Raw genomic sequence first — 18805 nt, 5'->3', positions numbered from 1 at the left:
CCAGTTAATTTGTCCTCCCATGACATCCCCCCTGCGCGCTCCATTTCTCTTCCTCTTTCCTGTTCATTCCTCTTGTTTATCAGTAACAAAAGACCAGGCAGTCTGACCCCATGCAAAGCTCTCCCTATCTCTGTTTCTCTGTTCGGCCTCATCCCTTCATCCTCTCCTCCGCCCTCCTTTTTATTGCCGGATTCTGCCGTTATCCCCGGCTCGATCCGACCCACGCTGTATATCTTGCGCTCTCTGTTGTGTCGCTCTCGTTTGCAGATACATTGCAGCCTCAGTGGATGATATACACACACACACTCACACACGCACAGCCAAGCACACACACACACACACAGATGCAGAAATAAGCTCAGCATCAACACACAAACACACACACATAAAGAAAACAATAAAAGCAAACACACACACAGCTCTCGGATGCATGCATGGGAATTAATTTAAAGGATCAGGTCGTGAAGAAGTGATGGGAGAGAAGGGCTCAAACACACTCACAGCATGCCTTTTCTCCATTCACACACACACAAACAGCATGATCTTTCAGGCCACGCGGAGCGACAGCAGGCAACGTGGCAAGGACGCTACACACACACAGCAGGATTGAACCCACACAAGCTCACAAACGCACACAATCAAAAACAGACACAAGTCCTCACACACACTTATTTCTGCAGGATCACACAAACACTTGCTGCAGGCCTAAAAAGGCACGCACATAAATGCACACACAAGCACAAACCACATCCTCGCATTCCTGCGGAATATCCTTGCAGTTACACACACAACCACACCCATACACTTTCCTTACCACACACTCAGATCCAGCATGAGTACAACAACAACAGACACGGCCAACACATTTTTCCTGACCCCACATTGCAAACACACACACACACACTGCATCCTCACACACTCATTGTGTGCCTCACCCTCCAGCTCCTGGTCTCCTCGGTACCAGCGCAGCCTGGCGGGGGGTTTACTGCCGGTGCTGGTGCAGGTCAGGGTGACTTTGCCCCCCTCGGGCACTGCATTCTCAAAGCCTGAGATCTGAGGTTTACCGGGCACACCTAGAGAAGGAGAGAGAAAAAGAGGGAAAACTTTTATCCTGTGGCGCTCACCTTGTAGCCAGAGAAAAGCGAAAGAGGTCAAGGCTCATGGCTGAGCTCTAACCAAGTAGCACATTTTTACAAACATGTGTCAAAATGTGGGGGAAAAAAAGTAACAGCAAGATTTGACACAGCACCCTCAGTATCACAGACGAGCACAAATTTATTTGGTCGATTCTAAAAGCTCAGACACAGAACAGCTTGGAGAGAGAAAAATAATGATGTAAGTTTGCAATGATTTGCCCTAAAAATGGTCCGGAGTTGCTGCACAGCTGCTGAAATTCCTCTACCGCTTCTGACCTTCATCCGGCATCAAACCTGCTGTCTCCTCATCAGTGTCCATCAGGCCAGGTGCACTCGGATATCAGAGTTTTACACGGACAGGAAACCACTTAAAGTTGTCCGGATAATGACGACGGTGTCTCGAAAGCAAAGAAGGGCATCGTTAAATGTTGGAAAAGCACCAGAAAAACTCAAAAAATACAGGGTAAGGTTGAGGGGTTGATACTTGAGATCCCTGTTGGAACTGGATTTTATACCAAGAGTCTGTTTCTCTGGTCCATGACCGCATATTTAAGAGTGAGAGGGTTTATTGGTGCTCTGACTAACCGCACATGAACCATCGTGGTGGCAGATCATAAACCAGTAATGTGAATCATTTCCTCATTGGCTATTTGTAACAGCTTCTGAGGAACGGATCGAATACTCCCAGACTCACATCAGACTGCTTGTAGCAAAATGTCTGCACAGTAGGGTATGATGAGGATTCACAAAAAAGTCAACAGCTTTTTTTTTTTCATGTGTGTGCAGACACTCAAACTTTAAACGACAGTGACAAATGCAGAAATAAAGAGCAGATGTTGCTTCCTAACAGATCTGTTGACAGTGAAGTTAAAAATGAGCTCTAACAGAAATTCTGGATTCTTTAACCCTGCCCAAAGCCTGCTGGATACAAAGTGAGACATATTCCGAATGCTGAAAAAAAAACACGACAACTGGACCGTGTAGAGTTTGGGAAGATGTTTCGCCTCTCATCTGAGAAGCCTCATCAGTTCCAAACTGCTGGTGTGGGAAGCAGATATTCATTTGTTACTGGGGAAGAGACAACATCAAAAGTGAGATGTACCATTCAAGCATTAACCAAAGGGGCAGAACATTTCTTTAAAAAAAATCCATGGGAAGCTAAGCTTGGGAAATTTGGAAATATTCTGAATGTTTTATCAAAACTTCCTTGACGTTACAGTTCCGAGAATTTTGCAGCCTTAATTGAAAGAGTGGACAGTGAGAGTCTTTGCAAGACTGCAGTCCAACTCTGCCCCGGTGCATGTTGACTGTGTTCGTCAACTCACACCAGCTGTCCCTTCAGTCCGGCAGGTCACATGACTGACAAACAGCTTGAGCCACGAGACCAAGAAGTTCCTGCACTCCCCACTCCATTGATAAGTCTCTCTTCATTCATGTTGGGCTGTGAAACCTCAAACCTTCTTGACTCCTGGTCTGGCTCAGCACATTATGTCCGTTTGTCATTGTAGCCAAGCTAAACACGATGTGGTTTTGGCACGGTTTGTTTTATTTTGAAAGTCACTGGGTGTTTTTAAGTAGTTTCCCATCACAACTTCCTGTCCTGCTTCATCTTCCTTACGCTGAACTTATGGGCCACAGTTCCAGCAAAAATAAGATGACTGCATATAATCTGCGACCTACCAGACCAGCCACAGAGCCGTGCTGCAGTGGAGACGCATCTGGTGTGTTGCAGTGGTTTGGCTGAGGTTAACCACCAGGTACTATGAAGAGTTACACATATGCACAGAAACTGTACATTGTTGAATCTTTTGGTTTGACTCCACTTCCATAGATGTGCAACTTAAATTCCAGTTTTCATGGTTTATTCAAATATCCTGATAAGCTATATAAAATTTTAATTGTTTCAAACCTTTGCTGGTTTTAAGGTCTAACAGGTGAAAGTGATCTGGGTTTCTTTGTTATTTATGTAAATAAGAGTCGTGGCATGTTTGCAGATTTTCTCTGTTATACTTAAATGACTGAAATGTTTAAAATCCCAGCTTAAGTAAAACCCCAAATCTAACAGCAGCATCTGCAGGAGCTTAATGTGGAGACAATAAGTACCCCCATAAATGAATAATGAACTCTTTCATTAGATTAAGATCCAAACACAACTCATGGCAAACATATTAAGTATTTATTTCTACATATATGCAGTTGAATCCTTGAGGGAGGCATGGCTGCCCGCTGAGATGAACATGGAAATCCAATTAATTCAATGAGAAAAATAATTATGTGTTATTGCTTAAAAATCAGCAGCATGAGGTCTGCATTAACTCCGACAGCCCCGTCACTTCTACATTTCAAATCAGTCTGGTAAATAAAACTGTGCGACGGCTGGCTCTCTGTACTTCAGGTCAGTTCAAAATGTCATGGAAATTAAATTTTGCTCGGATTATTAAATAAGACTCCCAGAATTCATTAGTTAAAAGCCAAGATGGGAGTTAGAGTGACTCAGTCAGACTTAATGGTTTTTAGGAGGGCACTGAAGCCTCGTTTGATAGTTTGAAAGAAAAACTGAGAGGGACAGAAGGATGAAATGAGGTCAGGTTCAAAATGACTTCAGCCGAGTGAGAGACCTCCAGCCAAACCAAAATTTCACGGTACATCTTCCCTCTCCCTGAGGTGTTCTTCCAGAATCAGACGGATCATTTACAACAACAAACACCAAAGCTTAATTACTGTGTGAACTTGGAGCACACGCAGAGGTAGGAGAACACAGACACGCTGAACGTTCTTTTCTTTGTCTTTTTCTCTTTACGGTGGAAAAGCAGCAAAGACAAAAATTAAACTTCCCTCGCTGTCCTTCAATCTGGAGTCGCTGTGGGTGGCATTTTTTTTCTCAAAGTGTTGGATGGATTTATCCTCGTTCTGCTTTGGGAAAGGAGAACATTCAGTTTTCTGTTACCACATACCGCCTTCATTAGGAGAGGAGAGGGAGAGTGGTGGGAAGAGGAGGGAGAGATTAAAAAAAGAGAGGACAACTTCTATATCAGCACAAGCTCAGAGAGAAAGAAAGAAAGAAGAAAGCAGAAAGAGAAAGGAATGATAGGAAGGGGAGGGAAGACTGAGGAATGAAGGAGGAGTGAAATTGGAAAGTTTTATTATAAGTGACAGGATTCCATATCATATATTGGGTTTTTATATTTTAAAGATGACATCTCTGTGACACAGAGGGTCCATGGACTGATGGAGGGATAGAGGTAAAGAAAAGGACAGAGAGAAGTGACAGATGATAAATCAATCAGAAAAAGAGCTTGGCAGGTAAGAAAGAGAAAAATGAGGGAATGTAGATAGATAGATAGATAGATAGATAGATAGATAGATAGATAGATAGATAGATAGATAGATAGATAGATAGATAGATAGATAGATAGATAGATAGATAGATGCAGCGGCTCTCTCTTCGTTTCTTGTAATTTTTTTCGTCTCTTTTTCGTAATCTTTGTATTTGGAGTAGATCATTACTTTGTGTGGCTCATTTGTTGGTCATGGACACCAAACATTTTGTGGCTTCAGTGATATTTTTACTACTTTTTCTCCTGTGTTTGTCTGGAGATCCTACATGTAACCATGGCTGCATTGTTTACATGTGAACTCAGCTGTTAGTAGCCTGTAGCATGTCAATGCTAACTGGTGCAAGACCTGATGTTTCCCTACAAGTGAGGAGAAGGAGGTGAGGATGACGTGCTGGTTCTCAGGTGTGAGCTAAGAAGTGACGCCATCAACCTGTCCTTCCATTCATCATTATTGGGAACATAAGATCTATCTCCAATAAGATGGACGAGCTAGCCGTGCTAACCCAGCAACAGAGGGGATACCAGAGGGCAGAGTAGCATCATGCTATTCACAGACATGGCTAATGGAGCTAACATCAGACACCAACACCATGTTGGAAGAGCTTCACCTGCTGTGAGCAGACAGGATCCAGGAGACAGAGATGGAGCATGACTGAAGAAGCTCAGTCCTGGACCCTGTGGAGGTGGAGGCTGGCTGAACTGGAGAATGATGGACAATCTGTCATCATCTATTTTCTTGCGGACCTTTTTGCATTTTCTATACACTTTCTTACTTTTGTTTTCTTGATTGCTGCTGTGACTTCAATTTCGTTGTACTTGTTACAATGACAATTAAGTTCTTAGATAGATAGATAGATAGATAGATAGATAGATAGATAGATAGATAGATAGATAGATAGATAGATAGATAGATAGATAGATAGATAGATAGATAGATAGATAGATAGATAGATGAAAAGACGTAGAAAGGAAAACATCGATTTAAAGTTCAGAGAGGAGAACCAGGTATAGATCAAAAAAATAAAAACATGGTCAATTTTTTAATACGGCACTATTTGATGTAGTGCTCTGTGTGCGGAAGCTCTCTGGCTGTAAAGGAGCATTGAATATTAATGAGGGAATAACACTGCACATACAGAACTGTTGGAGAAGCCCTGTCGAGACCCTTCTCCTACAAGCAGAAGAAAAGAGAATAAAGCTATTATAAATTATTCTCTGCTTAGCTCAGGAGTGAGAGCACAGAGACATGACACACATTTTAGCTCAACAGACATGCAGGCATCTCTCACTGACCACACTCAGCTGTGATACGCCTGCGCGTGTTTGTGTGTGTGCCTATCAAAACACTGCTCATGTCAAAGCAGGAATAAAACATACGCATGAACACCGCTGTGCCAAAACTGGGTATCTTTGGCTGATTTCCCCGTAGGGGCCTGTGCATTTTCGACATTTTACCATACATTTTTAATGCTTTGGCTCCCTCTCAGGGGTCATGAAATATTTATGGAAGCAGAATACAGTGTCACAGCTGTCAATTACAGCGCGTGGAAAAAATCTTGAATCACAATTTGCTGATTGAAAAGAAAAAACGGAGGAGTGATTCTCATCTTGATTTAGAGCTAATGTAGACCGCCTTCACCCTTGCTCCACACAAACACAAAATCCCCTCCCCCGTCACACAAGCATCACATTAACATTGCAGGCGTTTTGCTCCGGCTGTTGTCCACAGTGACTACATTGAATCCTTTTCAATACACCTTGCAGCGCTGCCAAAACATTTGAATAAATATCAACTAAATGGTTGATTCAAGGATGCTGCCACAGCTGTTGACTGACAAACCTCAAATTTGGGCAACAACCTTGTCAACTTTCAGTCAATAGTGAGCTGTTGTAAACATGGCCCACTCTGCTCCACCCCACATTTCAAAATTTAGCATCTCTTGTTTCCACTAAGTGTATTTTCAAAGGAAATCAGGCAGAAATACTGTGCAGCTCGGTTTTCATCCAACAATTTGTTGGCAAATGATGCTGAATTGAATTAGAAAAGCTGAGAGAACATGAAAAACAAGTTGGAAAAAAAGAACACGGCTAAATATCACAAATAAGATTACAAGTACGTCAAATTGAAGCCTGTTTGTTGAGTAAATGGATGGGGATTTTTCATGATCAGCACCAAGAATGACTCAATTCCATTACACAGCAATTTAAAAGTGGCACCGGGGGCCTTAAAATGCTGGCTATAATCTGTCCACCGCAACCTCCCAGGAACACCGACCAGCTGTCTCTCCTGTGCATACTCTCAGTCTCTATTGTGGTTGTGCTGCCATTAGTTGGTGCATTACACTGTTGCCAAGCACATTGCTTTGTTCTCATCATCAAGTGAAACCATGAGATACAGCCAGAATAAACCGACATGGGGGGACAATAACAACTCGACTAATAAAAATCAATACTTGAAAGACGGTCTGTGGCAGCCTAAAACCGATTAGCCCAATATCCGATCAATAAACAGGCCTGCTCAGTGCTGACCGCAATTTATGGCAGGCTGCAGGGAAGTGTCACACACATAGGTGATAACATCCATCTCAAAGGAGATGAGTGGAGCAGGTTTATCTCCTCACAAGAGTTATACCAGGTCGTAACCTTACAGAAAGGTTAATTCTATAAGCAAAGATCTGGATCAGACTGGATCAACACATCATGGCTGTGGAGGCCAGGGGGTCACAACAATGCGCTACAGGAAAGGGACTATGTTCAGGATTACTTATACATGTAATTATATTTCATTTTATTTAAGAACCATTTTTATCCTTTTCATTATAGATTTTACCCACTCCAACCTCCTACATATGTCTGCTAGCCTAAAAGTGATTCAGCAAAGAGAATAAGTTAGGATAACTTAAACCAAAAACGGACAGTATCTGATTTTTCACTTACAGTTTTTCTCAGTTGCTTTGGTTCATTTCCTCGGCCAGAATTGGCAGAGTTGAAATTCTCAAAACTACAAAACTTGTTAAATCTTCACATCATTGTTTCACTTGTGCACAGTAAAAAAAGCAGTTTCTCATTTCTTTGAACAATTTGCAAATGCTTTGTGATATCCATGCAAATGATTCTGTACAATTATCTGCTGTTTCCTACATTATCAATTGTTTATGTCATGTCGATCAAAATGGATTATCAGGGGTCATTGTTGAATAGTCTCACCCACCCCAACATTTAGTTATGAGATCATCGCATTCCACACATTTCCATTGGACTTATTTGCAAAATCTGTCTGGGTTGTTGAATTAATCCCTGGTCAATCTTGACTGTCTCTAACAAATGGAAAGCATCAGATCAACCAATAACAAACCAGTTTTCTAAAATAGCTTAAACATGCATCTCATGAAGCATCAACTGGTAGGTATGTATGTGAACTTTCCTCTGTACAGTGGCAATAAATTTCCTGTACAAGGACAATAAAGATCTATCACACTCGTGCACCAGGTTCTCAATCAAAATCATTCTCAATCATAAGGTTACAAAGGCCTAGTTTGGTAATTTATTCCGATTTTTTGTGGACAGAGAAGATCTTTGTTGTGATGTGGTTGAGAATTTGTGGCCCAGCATACAGGAACATAAGGAGGTGTAGGAAGACTGCACTGACCTGTAAGTCCCGCAGCACTGCATGAACAGTTTTCCCTAAAGAGACTTATCTATGTTCACATTTCTACTTTTGTTATTTGTTTTTCTTTGTGCTATGCAGCACCTTCTTCTCCTTTCAGCATCATAATGATGGGGTCAGTCAACAACTTACAGCACAAACAGTGAGAGCAAAAATGCTAATTTTGTCCAGTCTCTTGCAATCAATCTCCCACGTACACTAAGATGTAACTTACAATTTACAATAACTGTCATCAAAACTTTAGGCATAGTTTACATCAAAACGTCCTTCTAGAGTTCACTCTGACTGTCCTATTCATACACAATGATACAAGGACTCGACATTCTGATGCACTGACATGTTCACTGACACAGATATTTACTTTTGAAGGATGAACTTTTGAAGAATTTTGAGCTAAAGACTAGCTTTTGCAGAACCCATGGTGTTTTGCTATTCGTACAAACTGTTTTGATGATTGCACTTACTGTTTTGCAAATGGCGAGGATGATTCAAGAAATGGACCAAAGCAACTAAGAAAAACTGTAAAGGGGATCTGAGTATTTGTATTGTAGTACCATATCACATAGTATTGTGTCATATGGCAAATGCCTCTTATTGTATCATATCACATCATATACTGTGTTTAATTGCCTTGTATCATATGGTATCATGTTGTGGTATTGAGTCTCGTTAACTGTTACATTTTTTATCACGTGGTATTTGTATCACTTCTCATTTGGATTTTACTTCAAAGACATTCCAGCCTCATTTTATATCTTAAATAATCTGAATTTTTCATCCTTTGTTTATGCTAATTAGTTCTACTCCCATACAGAGAGGAATTCCATCAGGGACACTCAGTGCTACATCAACCTTGTGTATGTGCAAGGAGATGACGATGACATAAGATGAAATGTACATTTAATAAATGTGACTGAACACATGTGACACTCTCCTACAGGAGGTAATGATAAGACATAATCAGGCTTCGTGATGATGGTTTTTATGGATTCATGTACAACAGGACCCAGTGTGCTGCAGCTTTACAGTACAGTAGACTAAAAGTCAGCTTCTTCTAGCCTTTGCTTCATTGATTGCAGTCCTTTTTTTCACCTCTGTCCTTCGTAAGCCCTCTAACTTTATATAACTGAGAAACTGACCAGCACTTTGCCTTCTGCCAACAGGCAGCCTCTCCTGAATGTGACACTTACAACAAACTTCCACAGGGTCAAACTTCCTTCTGCTCTGAGAGAGGCTCCACTCTGCAGGGTAGGTCAGGCTGACACAATGCCTCAGCGGTGTTTCAAGGTGAATTTGAGCCATATTTCCACACTTTCTGTGTGCAGTCTAAAGATGGCAGGCAGTATAAAAGTAGACATTGTTGTAAAATTGTCCCAAACAACACGACAAGAGAGGAGAGAGTCAGAAAAGATGCCAGAAGCTTCCGAGTCATCCATTTCTATTTGTCAAATCCTACGGGTTTTTGGAGAAATGAAGATCGACTGCACTCAAACTGATTTTCACAGCCGTCAATCAGTCTCAAAGGAGACGTGTCTGAGTATGAACACAAAGAAGGCAGGAATGTCAATCTGCACCACGGAGTCTCGGCGAGAAGAGACAGATTTTTAGAGAACTCTTCATAGGGAAGAAAAATCTGAGGCAACCTTGGGATGGGCCTCACAGAGAGGGATCCTCCTTCAAGGACGAGAGGATGAAGAAAGGTTGTGTGGGGGAATTCTACAATTAAAATAGAACGCAAAACACTCGCTTTTTTTTCAGGAGCATCTCCTGCAACAGTTTCCCAACGGTATGTTTCAAGGGCTGCGTTCTCTAGTTTTGGTAAACAAGTGTGATAGATTTTCCCCAAAGTGCTGCATGTTTTATGAGTGAATGTGTGCTGTGCATTCAAGTGTGTGTTTGTGTGTGTGTGTGTGACCCACCTAGTACAGTGACGGTGGCTCGGGCAGTGCGGACCGGCATGGTGAAGATGGAGCAGGTGTATTCGCCCTCGTCGGCCAGCTGCACTTCTCCAATGGTGATGGAGAGCTCAGTGGCTGTGGAGCTTCGGAGCTGGATGCGGTTATCTCTCAGCGCTGCAGGAAGGAGAGAAAAACAACATCAAAAATGACAAATACGCTCATATGATTGGTCTTATTTCAAAGTTATACGAGAAGAAGATATAAGAAGAGTTTTCCAGAGTTTCTCAACAAAGCATTGAGTCATTCATTTTGTTTGTTTGCTTCTCATACAAGTTTAAAGATGCTATGAGGAGGATCTGTTTTGATTGCAGTCCCTCACCACCTTGTGGCCCAGAGTCCACTGTTGTAAATTACTTTTAGTGAGGCGTGTGTTTGTTTTGTAAATAAATGGAGATCGGATCAAAACAGATTTTCTTTGTTCAAGACCACGTGTCAAGATAAGGGACTCAACAGAACAGTTATGTGGCACTACAGTTTGAAACATGACATCAAGCTAATGTAGCAGCCAGCTTTATGTCAGTCAGCTTCTCTGGCGCATCTGTAGGTTAACGTTACAACAAGTAAACACTGTCAGTTTGTAAATAGTTTCGTAGCCATTTATATTTAGCCCAGATGACAGCCTGGTGCTCTAAGACATGTCCGTAATGTGAAACGTTAGTAGATCCTGGTTAGCTATGTCCTGCCAGTCATCTACCAGTCAAAGCTAACGTAACCTCACTCTTCATTTTATTGATAGACTCTCAAGTTTGAACAGACCACTGCAGAATAACTGCTGACTGTGGGTTGGAGGCAACATTATCACTAACAGTTAAGCCCCTGTGTTATAGAGTGATACAGCCAGAGCTAAAGGCTAATTAGCCTTTAGCTTGGGCTGTATCACTCTCCCCTTTAGCTTTCTTCTGCTCTTCTGTCCTTTTTCTGTCTGACAGTCAGGCTCCTGTGTCCACCATCACTACAAAATTAATCACAGAATTTTTTTTCAGCTGAGACAAACACAGATCTCAGTGTTTTATCTCTTCTCACAACTAAACTTCGTCAGCCGGCATGGTGTTGTCATAGAGACCTTGATGTGCCGTAGAGCAATTTGGTTCTGAATGACCCAAATGAAAGAAGACGTCATTTAAAATGACCCGTAACCAGCAATAATGGTGCTGATAATCTCATTTTAAAGTGTGGATAAATATCAGGCATACATCTAGAAAGGAGACTTTTTCAAGATCATTGTCAAACTCCCCAAAGCCCCTTTAAGTAGTTTGAGGAGTTAGGAGAAGGCGAGAAAAAACATGTAACATAAAACAGAGGGGAGAAGGACAGGAGCAAAAAAAAAAGAAGACATGAGAAGGACACATGAGAGGATGAAAGGGTGTTGGAAGAAGCCTGAAGGGACAGAGGTGAGAAGGACATGGAGGATGGATAAAGAGGAGTTAGGTGAAGCAAGGATGAAGATGAAAGATTGGAGGTTAGAGGGAGGTGAGATCGTGGAGTAAGGGTTCAGGAGATGAAAGGATGAAACGAGGGAATGTGGCAGAGGTGAAGGAGAAAGATTGAGAAAAGATTGTGGAGGGAACAGGGTAGAGGGGGAAAAGGAATTGGAAGAAAAGATGAAGAAAAGATAGGGTGAAGAGCAGGAGAATTGGAAAAAAAGGAGAAAAAGATGTAAGAGGAGTAAAAAGGGAGAATTCAGAAGGCACAAGTTGGAGAAAGTAGGGAAGGAAACAATGGAAGGGAAAATGAGGTGTACGGGGGTGTAGTGAGGAAAATAGGGAAGGAGCGAGCAAAGATGGGTAGGGCAGAGTAAGAGGTAAAGAGGAAAGTAAGAAAGATGATGTGCAGAATTTAAATCATGGGAAAAGAGAAAGGTAAAATGGAAAGGAGAAAGAGGAGGGAGGGGGAGAGGTGTTTAGAGAGAAAATGATGTAAGAGGGAGAGGGAGAGGAGCAGGAGGAGGGGTGATGAAGACCAGGGGAGAGAAAGAAGGAAAAAATAGCTGAGATGTGAGTGCGAACAAGACAAAGAGGGGAGTAAAAAGAGAGAAGACACAAAATGAGAATGAGAGACGAAAGGAAGTGTGAGAAAGAGAAAGGGAGAGGTATAAAACAGAGGATGCATAAATAGCAAGGAGCATGAGGGAGACAGTGAGGAATGGGTGGGGGAGGAGGAAGATGAAGAGGAGGGAGGCGAGGGGGAACATAAGAGAGACATAAATGGCTTTGTCATCAATGAGAAATCCAGCCATGAAAGAGGGAGAGAGAGCGCAAGCGACCAAGATAGATGATGATGATGAAATGCTACGAAATAACCGCTCGTTTCCGTGATAGCGTTGACCTCTGCGGTGTTTGTGCTCTGTGATTGCTGTCTGTCTGTCTGTCTGTCTGACTGCCTTTCTATCTGTCTATCGAAATGTCTACCCGTCTCCCTTTCTCAAAAGGTTTACCACCTTTGTTCTCTTACGCCACCCAGCCCAGGAGGACTTAACATCCAGATTAAACAGAAAGCAGATACAGAAGAAACTACAGTGATGAAGTAGATATGGTAGGTTGTCCTGAAGACTTTTCTTTGAGGTGTTGAGTGGTGGTGGCCCTGTTTTAATCTCACAGTCCCAAATCTGAATCACAAGAGCTGGAAGTTTAAAAAGACTCAGCTCGACAAACAGACATACTTTTGGTTTCTCGGGTTTGCAAGAGGTAAACACAGCCACCAGGTGAGTTTTCTGAAAGCCTGCTATTTCACAAATAAAAGATATCATGGGCATAGCATAGCAAAGAAAAGCAGGTTCATAATAACAGGGCTGCCAGCTGAGAGACTTTACATGCTTGCTTTATGGCCATTGTGAATTTTTACTACCCTGGGTTTGTCTAGGCTCTGTTCAAAATTGAATTGAATTGAATACATTATTTCTAAGATGTAAAAAGAAAAAAGAAAACAAACAGAGGTTTTCATCACTGACTATTATAGTAACGTATCAACAGAAAAAACAAAACAAAAACAAAAACAAAGGAGGTGAACTGTTACCCATAACTTGCATGTGTTGCAAGTTAACATGTTCGGTTTAGTTTACAGCATCACAATACCATTAATCACCTTACAAAACCTGAGAACATCATGACTATACCTAGCTGGGAAGCTAAGACACTAGCTCATTCATCTGTCAGCGTGACTTGCATTCTTGTGTTGAAGTTTAAGTCCTTTAACTTACTGTCTGCTGAAAATCTTATCAAGTGTTTTTGTCTTACTTTGAGTAAAAATGTTCTGGTTAGACTTAATAAGAGACAGAGTCAGTCCAGAAAAAAATGGTCTTGTTTTTAGTTGGCAAAAGACAAAAATGAGGTCTGAATCGCTTGTAACAAGTAAAAAAAAAAATCTGCCAATGGAACAAGAAAATTTTGCTTGAAACCAGAATAATGTCGTAATACAAATAACTTTTCTCTTGTTACACTGGCAGATTTTTTTTTTTAATTTGTTACAAGCAATTCAGACCTCATTTTTGCATTTAAATAACTTGAAATAAGACATTTTTTTCTGGACTGATCAGGCAAATGTGGCTCATATTAAGTCTAAAAGGGCATTTTAAACTGAAAGTAAGAAAAAAACGCTTGATAGGATTTCGTTTTTTTGTTTTTTTTTTCTTTTTAGCGAGTTCTCTGACTAGATAAACATGTAATGTAAACACTAAAACTACCAAAAATGAAAGTAGACTCTTTTCCTTCATCAGCAAAAAAGTTTGTTTCTACTTTATCCCATTCTTAATCAAGGCTGACTGCAAAACACCAGTTTTTGACCAAAATGCAGAAAACATGCATTGATATTAGCGCTTATCATCAAAACTGAGCACTACTGCCACCCATCGGGGTGAGTTCGTCAGTACACTAGCTGATAAGCCTAATATTGATATGCAACCAAAGAAGTTGCTAAACCACGTTTGCCAGAAAAAGCAAACTAAACATCGTAATTCTAGCTTTTTTCTCTAGCTAGTTATTAATACCGCTGGCAGGCTAATTCTAGAAGAAGCTAATGTGACTTCTGCCGTCAGTTTACAAAGTATGCTAATGTTTGTTTGCAGGGGAAGAAAAAAAACTGTGGTTTTAATTTGTTTTTTTTAGCTCAAGGGTGACAAGTTGCTACGTTTAGACTGTTTAAAGTCTATTGAAAGTTTGTTGTTTGTGTTGAAAATGGCGCCTCCCTTGGGCAAACATACATCTTTTAATTTTTCAGTTCTGTCCTACTCATGCAAAAGTAGAATTCTCTGAAGAACAATCTCATCCTACTGTCTTTAATCAGTTTAAAAGTCACTCCATGTAAATTTTATCTTGTTACAATGTGACAAATTGGTTGTGCCTTCAGCAGGGTGTCAGTTTTCAGGTTTCAGGCGTTAGAAACAAGCGACTTTGAAAGAGTCGGTATTGTTGCTGAGGGTCTTTTTAGTTTTGTTAGTCATAAAAAAGGTGTTACACTATTCATTTCAGTCTGTCTCACAACCAGTAAAGAAATCTTCACAAGAGCTTTTAATGACTCCAAGACTTATTAATAATCTCTTTTGGTTTCACTTGACTAAATCCTTCAAGCTGTGAAAAACTCAAGTTGATTATTTTCCTTTAAACTAACAGCCAAGTATCTCAGTTACACATGGCTTCAAATTCCAGCTTCTAATGCTTTAACATCTGTTTCACTGTCCTCCTCTGGCTGATACTGTAGTTTGCTATGTTTTAGTACTCAAACAGTCCAGGTGAGTAAAAATTTAAACAAGATTCTGGCAGGTAATCAGTTCAGATGCTTTACCTTGTACATTGTGTGTGTGAGAGTGTGTTTTTTAGAGTGTGTTGTGGCCACAGCGTGTTTTCACACCATGTTGTTTGCTTGCCGTCCTCAGTATTGAGCCACATCTGTGTCTGTTTGTCTGCTGTTCTTGCTTTCTTTCTGTCCCACTAAGATCCTCCTGTCTCTCCATCTCCTCCATCTGTCTATTTACCTGTCTGTCTCTATAGCCTTCTCACACACATACAACACACACACACACACCTCTGTTTCTCTGGTATTTTTCGGTTATTTTATCCAACACTACTTTATCTTCATGCCTTATCGCTAAGCAAGGTCACTACATTTGTCTTCATGAGCTACCCTCTCGGTGTGGGTGTGGGTGTGGGTAGGTGAATGTGTGTGTGAGACTGTGTGAGGCATACGGTCACTCACTCAAACACACACCCACACGCACACTTATCCATGCCCTCTGGACCCTGCGCTCAACTATCAGTCTCCTTAATTCCCTTCCCCTCATCTCTCCTCGATCTCCTCTCTTTCTCTCACTCTTGTTCGCCTCCTTCTCTCACATCTCACCCATTTCTAATCTTTTCTGACTCCAGGCTTTTCTCCCTCTTTTTTTTTTTTGTTCTTTCTTTTCTTCATTACAAACAAAGTATATTGCTCGGGAGTAGTGGTGTGATGGATTTTCAAAAATGATGATATCTACTTACGGGGGTCGTATCGATCTGCAGGCCCCTGAAAATTGTACGTGTGCCTCGCACTGTTTAGCTCGCGATGTGGGGAACATAAATTGTCTGCCAATAGGTCACACTCTGCTGTTTGGCTTTTGTTTCTGCAGTGAGGGGATGTAATGACTTTATTGAGATAAGATGGATTAATGGAAAAGGTGTGTGTATGTGTGTGTTTGTACGGTAGTTGAGATACTGTCACTAAGTCTTGTCTTTTTTTCTCAAAGTGCGCATCAGATGGCTTGTTTTTGGAGAGCCTCCAAGGACTGGATGGACATCAAACTCTGAGAGTCTAAGTGTGAGGATCACAACTTCTCACATTTCTAAAACTTATAACACCAGTGAAAGTTTATTTCTAGTTTCGTCCTCTTGTATGTAGCGCTTTAATGAGGATGACAAACTTCCCCAGTAGTTTCAGGCATTAACTATTCTTACAAAGAAATACTGAATCTTGGTTTTGATGGTGTTCTTCTTTAGAAGTTCAAACCACACTGACCTGATAAGTCAAGATGTTCATTTAATCTTGAGTCATCAAAAAATAGGATTTCATTGTTACCTCTGCCGGGGAGGTTATGTTTTTGGGAGAGTCTGTTTGTTTGTCTGTGAACAACATAACTCAAAAAGTGCCCAATTTATCTTCATGAAATTTTCAGGGAATGTTCAAAATGGGATAAGGAAGAAGTGATTAAATTTTGGAGGTGATCCAGATCACTGTCTGGATCAAGGATTTCTTTAAAGGATTCTTTATCATTGTGAGATAGGGCCGTTTTCACCATATGTGTATATAACTTCATGATAAATGGTCGGGTTGCTTTGCAAAACAATACACGACAAGGTCACCATAATTTCTGACAGATGTTTAAGTCTGATCCAGATACTGGCAATATGAAATATGTTCTGGTCATCATAATTTTCAACACTGTCAGGTAACAAATTATCATCAAACCTGCAACTAACACCAAATTGTAGCAGACAGTCTGCTGAAAAGGAAGTATAACATTAAAGTAGGACTAAAGCGTGACAATTACAATATGCTTAGTGGAGGTCTGCGCTCTCTGATTGCTTTTCTAGTTTGTAATAACTTGAAATGGGTACCAATGCAGCAATCTTGTAATGAGACTCTGAGGAAAAAGTATTCAACCTTGTTTCAAAAAGCTTTAAGTGCAAAATTGTGCTCATTACAAACATCCTTATTTTTGGCTTATAATACGCTGAAACATGACTCATCATGTCAACATGGCATATGTAAAGTGTAATGAAATATTCTGACTGGTAATGACTGTTCACTCAATGAGATTTATGTTTTTTCCGTGTGGTAAGAAAAGTTTCCAGCGGCAGAGCTGAACTTTTCTGTTGCACAGTCTGGTTTCGGCTTCCACGCACCCATCCAGCCATCCGTCAATCATCTTTAACGCTTTTTCTCTTTCGGGGTCATGGAGGGCTGGCGCCTATCCCAGCTGTCAAAGGCACAAGGTGGGGTAAACCCTGGACAGATCACCAGCTGATGCTTGAATGCTAAAAGTTTTGCTTTTTTAAAAAACTCATACAGCATTCAGCTGTTCTCTGATTTAGGGTCAGTGTGGCATGAATTCAGCGCTAATAGCAATGTGTTTTCTTCCTGCTTGTAACAATGAGACATTTGTATCTGCTAAAGCCTTGTTTTGTGCTTCATACTGAGTTCTTCTCCATGGCAACGTCATCTGAGGTTCATGGGTTTCACAGCAATCAGAGCCATCTGCTAACCAGACAGAGAAATATCAGAAGCTCTGAGAAATAAAGTTGAGGTAATAGAAGTTTTTCACTGACTGCCTTACTTGTGAGCTAACAGTTCTCTGACAGGTTTCAGATGTGGTGTAGAGATATTTCAAAGGCTTTTTACTTTTGCTTGTTTTTGTTTGTTTCAATGCAACTTATTTTGTACAACCACAATTTAAAAAAAAGTAGAAAGTTGTGAATTTTTTTCAATCAAATAATGTTGATGGTTTGCAACTCAAAACCTACATTTTACTGAAAAAAAAGTTTCTGTAGTATCCAAAAGCTGAGGGAACTGTCAAAACATCATGCTTTTTAAAACACCTGGAGGAACATCTTCTTACTAATCAGATTAATTTGCAACAGGTTAGAAACATGACTCAGCACTCCAGAGAGGCTGAGTCACACAACAGTAAAGATGGAAATAGATTTGATGCTCCGTGAGAGATTGTGTGAGGAAACAGATAAACAATTTCAGAATAGAGTTCCTCAGAGTAAACTGCAAAGAATTTGTGGAACCCAGGATCTAATGCCCCGTTTATACGGCAACGTCATCTGACAACGCCAAAACGCAGAAAAAAAAAAAAAAACGCAGAGGGTTTGAAAAAGCTGTAGTAAGCATGCCAAGCCTATAGTTGGCGCTATAACTGTCTTGTCCGGAAGCTGCTTTTGGGAGATCTCCACTGAAGTAGAGTTGAGCTGGTCACCTGGTGTATTGGTGAATACTAAGTTCAAAAGTGGAGCAACATGAGGCTGAAACGCAACAAAACTTTTGCATTTCACCCTAAAACCGTTGTCGTGTACGTCATGTAATGGCCCTTAACATACATGATAAGATCAAAATAGTCACAGAATCAGAGCAGAAATCTCTGAACACAGAGATAAGGGTGAAGACTAACATCAAGGATTAAAAACAGACATGACTCTGCACTGGAACTCACCACATGTGCTTCAATCTGGTGTTTAAAAAAACATAGACCCTGCATCCTCTGCCCTTAAGAAGACGGTACCCAGTTGGTTATCATTGCACAGTTCAAAAGCCAGCATCTGTGACAGCATGGGGGATGCATGAGAGCCCAAGGTCTGGAAGCAACATATGCTGCCACCAGGACAACGCAGAGCATATTTCAGTAACACTCTCAGCATGTATTACAACAGTGTGGCTCTGTAGTAGAAGGGTCCTGGTGCTAAAGTGGCCTGTGACCTGTCTCTGACTGCAAGCATTTGGTGCAAATGACACAAAAAATACAACAAAGAATACCCTGAAAGGTTGAGCAGCTAAAATCTAATCTCAGGCCAGAGTTGGACAATGTTTGACTTTAAAAATGTCAGATACTGGTCCCAAACCTTTACAGAATAATGTGCAAAGAAGAGGTGATGCAGCGCTATGCATGTCCCTATGCCTCAACCTATGAATGAGCACATTTCTTTTTATGTAGCAGTGACATTTTCCACCATGTTGAATTTA

General features: G+C 40.9%; 1 protein-coding gene across 3 annotated transcripts in view; it reads right to left on the bottom strand.

Moving 5' to 3' along the window:
- Positions 1 to 18805, bottom strand: part of cadm3 (cell adhesion molecule 3) — a 134460-nt gene that overhangs the window by 40550 nt on the left and 75105 nt on the right. For all 3 annotated transcript variants that reach the window (XM_074688710.1, XM_074688708.1, XM_074688707.1), the window contains exons 4-5: positions 10061 to 10213; positions 936 to 1073 (exon numbers count right to left, since the gene is read on the bottom strand). In XM_074688710.1, the coding sequence (XP_074544811.1) occupies positions 936 to 1073; positions 10061 to 10213 (291 nt within the window). The remainder of the gene's footprint in view (positions 1 to 935; positions 1074 to 10060; positions 10214 to 18805) is intronic.

This window comes from Halichoeres trimaculatus, unplaced genomic scaffold (assembly GCF_033239565.1).
Source record: "Halichoeres trimaculatus isolate MK-OKI-2021-1 unplaced genomic scaffold, fHalTri1.1 fHalTri1_scaffold_15, whole genome shotgun sequence".
Classification (NCBI taxonomy): domain Eukaryota; kingdom Metazoa; phylum Chordata; class Actinopteri; order Labriformes; family Labridae; genus Halichoeres; species Halichoeres trimaculatus.
The sequence above is the reverse complement of the archived record's forward strand: the minus strand, read 5'-3'. Positions and strand labels throughout refer to the sequence as shown.